We start from the raw sequence: 4,391 nt of genomic DNA on the forward strand, positions 1-4,391 counted from the left end.
TAACTGTTTCCATTGTTTCCCCATCTATTTGCCATGAAGTGATGGGACCGGATGTCATGATCTTAGTTTTCTGAATGTAGAGCCTTAAGCCAACTTTTTCACTGTCCTCTTTTACTTTCATCAAGAGGCTCTTTAGTTCTATTTCTGCCATAAGGGTGGTGTCATCTGCATATCTGAGATTATTGATATTTCTCCCGGCAATCTTGATTCCAGCTTGTGCTTCATCTAGCCCAGCACTTCACATGATGCACTCTGCATGTAAGTTAAATAAGCAGGGTGACAATATACAGCCTTGATGTACCCCTTTCCCGATTTGGAACCAGTCAGTTGTTCCATGTCAAGTTCTAACTGTTGCTTCTTGACCTGCATACAGATTTCTCAGGAGGCAGGTCAGGTGGTCAGGTATTCCCATCTCTTGAAGAATTTTTCAGTTTGTTGTGATCCACACAGTCAAAGGCTTTGGCATAGTCAATAAAGCAGAAGTAGATGTTTTTCTGGAATGTTCTTGCTTTTTCAATGATCCAGTGGATGTTGGCAATTTGATCTCTGGTTCCCCTGCCTTTTCTAAATCCAGCTTGAACATCTGGAAGTTCACAGTTCACATACTGTTGTGCATTCTTCTACCTAACAAGGTTGTACAGGCAAAACTCCAGCTTTCTTTAATACCTTTTGTTCCAAGAACTGACTCCACTTTATTGGTAGCTTCATTTTCACTTTGTACATCTTTGCCCCAAAAGACACAGATTGCAAGAGATAATGGGAAAGATACCATCTTACCACCAGGTGACGACCAGGGTGAAGATCCAGAGTGTCTGGCGGAGGAGGAGGGGGCTTGAATCTGCTTATCTTCTTGATTCTTTTTGAGAAAAACAAGAGCTCTCCCTAAAACAAGGGATCCTGTACTGTCCCACCTACTCTCCTGCTCCATCCTTACCTGTATCTCAGCTCCACTCCAGCAAGCCCTTCCCTTGATCAATAATCACTGTAGACTGATGGGGAGCTTTATCAAGGAGCAAGGGCCAAACCAGAAAGAATTACAGAAAGTTTTGACAAATATTGACTGCCGTGATGATGGTGGTGATGGTTGTGGTGGGGGGTGGCTATAGTGGCCGCGCTGCTGATGGTTAGAAATGTTGGCGATCAGTGATGGCAGAAGGAATGCACTGAAGTCGCTGGTGGGGGACTTCCCTGGTAGTCAGTGGCTAAGACTCTGCAGCGCTATTCCCAGTGTCAATCCCTGGTCAGGGAACTAGGTCCCACCTGCCGCAACTAAGCGGTCTCATACTGCCACTAAAATATCCCGCGGGCTGCAACTAAAGATCCCACGTACCGCAAATAATACCTGGTGCAGCCAAATAAATAAATAACAATAGTTTTTAAAGATACAGTGGTCAATGGAAAAAAGTGAAAGTGTTAGTTGCTCAGTCGTGTCTGATTCTTTGTGACCCTAGGGACTATAACCCTCCAGGCTCCTCTGTCCATGGGATTCTCTGGGCAAGAATACTGGAGTGGGTAGCCATTCCCCTCTCCAGGGGAAATTGAGGTCAGAGTCTGTGTGACCTGGCTGACTTGTTGGGGGGTGGGTGGTGGTAACGGGGCAGCACCTAGTTGGTGATCACCCTCATTCTACCCTGCTTAGTGTTTGGAATAGTCCAGTCTGGTTTTCTCATCCTTCTGGAGGGTGGGGATGGTGTCCTTTCAGCTCTATACCTCCAGCACCTTGGCACCCTGTCTGGCACAGAATCGAGGCTTTGTAAAGATTTCTTCTGTGAGTAAATGCTCGAGACTGTGGACTTGGTGCCAGGAAGACATGGTTTCATGTCCTGCTGTGCCTTTACTAGCTGTGTGACTTCGGACATGTAACGTCAGCTCTCTGAGCCTCACACACGCATTGAACAACTTCACTGAGCATCTTTTCTGGCCAAGCCCCCAGGTCGCAGCGCTGGACACACTTCTCCTGGCCCCAGTCCTCACGGAGGTTACGTGCTAGCAGGAGAAACAGACCACAGACAGATAGACAATCAATATGATGGAGATCTAGCAGAGACGTCTGGCGCGGGTGGTCAGGGAAGACCTCTTTGTGACTCTGAGACCTGAATGGCAAGGAAGTGGCCTCCCCTGGTGACATTTATGTTTCTAGGATTCCTCAGGAAGTGTGGCTCCAGGCCATGGGCAGATCAGAAGGTTGGAGGGGTGTGGCTGGGGCTCAGGAGGTGGTCACACCAAGTCCTGAAGTGTTTAGACCATTGTTTTCTCCTGGTGGCGGGTGAGGGGGTTTGGAGCAGGGCCTGGCTGTGTTTTGGAAGTTGAGCAGAGGTGCCAGTAGATGCAGTACACGTAGGAGGGTGGAAATGCTGTGATCCAGGACAGACCTTGAGTTTTGTTTCTGTAACCGAGTAGAGGCGGTGAGAAGCCCTGGGAGAGCAGCAGATTTCGAGGGAACAGGAAAGGAAGGCGTGCTTTTAGGTCATGATAATTCTGAGATGACTGTACATATCATATCCCTGATTTCCTCACCTGCAAAGAGGGACGGTAATCCTGCTTGTGGGGTTGTTGGTGGCGAAATCAGGATGAAGCCTAAAATTGGAACCTAAAAATAATTTCAGGGTAATCCTGTTTTTGTTTCCTGGTTCAACTCATTTTGGTGAAAGGTACCAAATGATTGCTGCCTCTTTAACAAAAACACGCAGGCTCATCTGACAGTACCTGCTTCAGCAAGGATGTACAATCCAGCCATTTGGGAACACGTTTGGCATGACCTCGTAACCTCTGACCCCAGAATTTCCTCCCCTAGCCTGTCCCTCAGCCCAGAGATGCTCTGGAAGTGTGTTTTTAGGCTCAGCTTGACACCTCTCACAGCTGGCCCTGAGCAGCCCGTCCTTACCTGCTCTTTTTCTCGCATCCCAGGTACCTGGTGAGGCCAGTCCCATCAACATGGTGGCCAAGCTCAGCCAACTGACAAGTCTCCTGTCCTCTATTGAAGATAAGGTGTGTGTTGGGGGGAGTCCTGCCGCTTCCCTGGGCTTCTCTGTGGTCCCCTCTTCCCTCGGAGAATGCCCAGGTGTCCCTGTGACCCTGTCCCAGCCCGAGCTGACTTCTCATCGCCTCCCAACCTGAAGCCTCGTGCGTTTCCGCCCACAGGTCAAGGCCTTGCTGCATGAGGGTCCGGAGTCTCCCCACCGGCGATCACTCATCCCACCAGTCACCTTTGAGGTTCGTGTCCATGGACTTGTGCTCCACGGGGTTTGTCCGGCCTTCTGGTCCCAGTGGAAGGAGGGCTCTGGGCTCAGCAGGAAGCCTGATGGCTGACTGAGAATGGAAGTCAGGAGAACCGACTCCCTGGAAAGATGAAGAAATGTTAGGATGGGTGTCTCGGTGACTCTGTGGAGCTTTCTTCATGGGGAGGATCCCATGGGAAGAGCTTCTCATTGACCCAAGACACCAAAACTTCATCCTTCTCCAAGTGGGGGCAGTGAGTGTCATCAAACAGGCGGCCCCCTGAATAGGCTGCAAAATAGTGCCTCGAGGTGGGGGTTAGCGGGAGAGAGGGGATTCCTATGATTTCTTTGGAAGTGACCGAGTTAGACTCTCCAGGCTCAAAAATGTGCTTTTCTTGTATTCCCCTGACACTGTGGAGCGTCTTGGCCTGCACTGGTTCCACATTCCAAAACAGGATGGGATGCCCACCCCCATGTCCTTCTGAGCCCTGCTGAAAATTTTGTATTAAGATGTATTGCTGGGACTTGCCCGGTGGTCCAGTGGTTAAGATTCTGTGCTTATACTACAGGGGTGAGGCTTCCACCTCTGGTTGGGGAGCTAAGATTCCACATGTGTGTGTACGCATGTCTGCTTAGTGCTGTCAGACTTTTTGGGACCCCATGGACTGGAAGCCCTCCAGGCTCCTCCATCCATGGGATTCTCCAGGCAAGAATACTGAAGTGGGTTGCCATTCCCTTCTCCAGGGGATCTCCAGGGATCGAACCCAGGTCTCCTGCATTGCAGGCAGATTCTTTACTGTCTGAGCTACTAGGGAAGCCCAGATCCACATACCTCATGGCAAAAATAATAATAATAAAATAAAAACAAAATGTACAGAGCCAAGAGATACTGCTTATAGTTGAAAGGGAAAAAAGAAGATACATGTCCATATTCTGAGTGCCTAGACAATTGTCTTCTTCCTAATTGTCATCAGTAAATTTCATATATTGGTTGTAGCAGAGCCTGGGAGCTTCAATCTATTACTAAAATCCTCTGGAAGGAGGTGACTCATCAGATTTCTGAGTGTTGTCAGATTAATCAGCAAATAAAGCATCTTCTAGTAGCTCATCCGTCTCCTCCACCAAACCCTTTGGCAGAACAGCTGATGTGCACACAGCAGAGAAGCTGGGCTC

At 49.0% G+C, this 4,391-nt stretch overlaps 1 protein-coding gene across 1 annotated transcript in view; it reads left to right on the plus strand.

The window, feature by feature from the left end:
• The window catches only part of INPP5D (inositol polyphosphate-5-phosphatase, 145kDa), a 141,387-nt gene that overhangs the window by 78,715 nt on the left and 58,281 nt on the right, over nucleotides 1-4,391 (plus strand). The window contains 2 exon segments of the mRNA XM_010841232.1: nucleotides 2,908-2,988; nucleotides 3,142-3,213. Of these exon segments, the coding sequence (XP_010839534.1) occupies nucleotides 2,908-2,988; nucleotides 3,142-3,213 (153 nt within the window).

This window comes from Bison bison, unplaced genomic scaffold (genome assembly GCF_000754665.1).
Source record: "Bison bison bison isolate TAMUID 2011002044 unplaced genomic scaffold, Bison_UMD1.0 scf7180017864158, whole genome shotgun sequence".
Classification (NCBI taxonomy): Eukaryota; Metazoa; Chordata; class Mammalia; order Artiodactyla; family Bovidae; genus Bison; species Bison bison.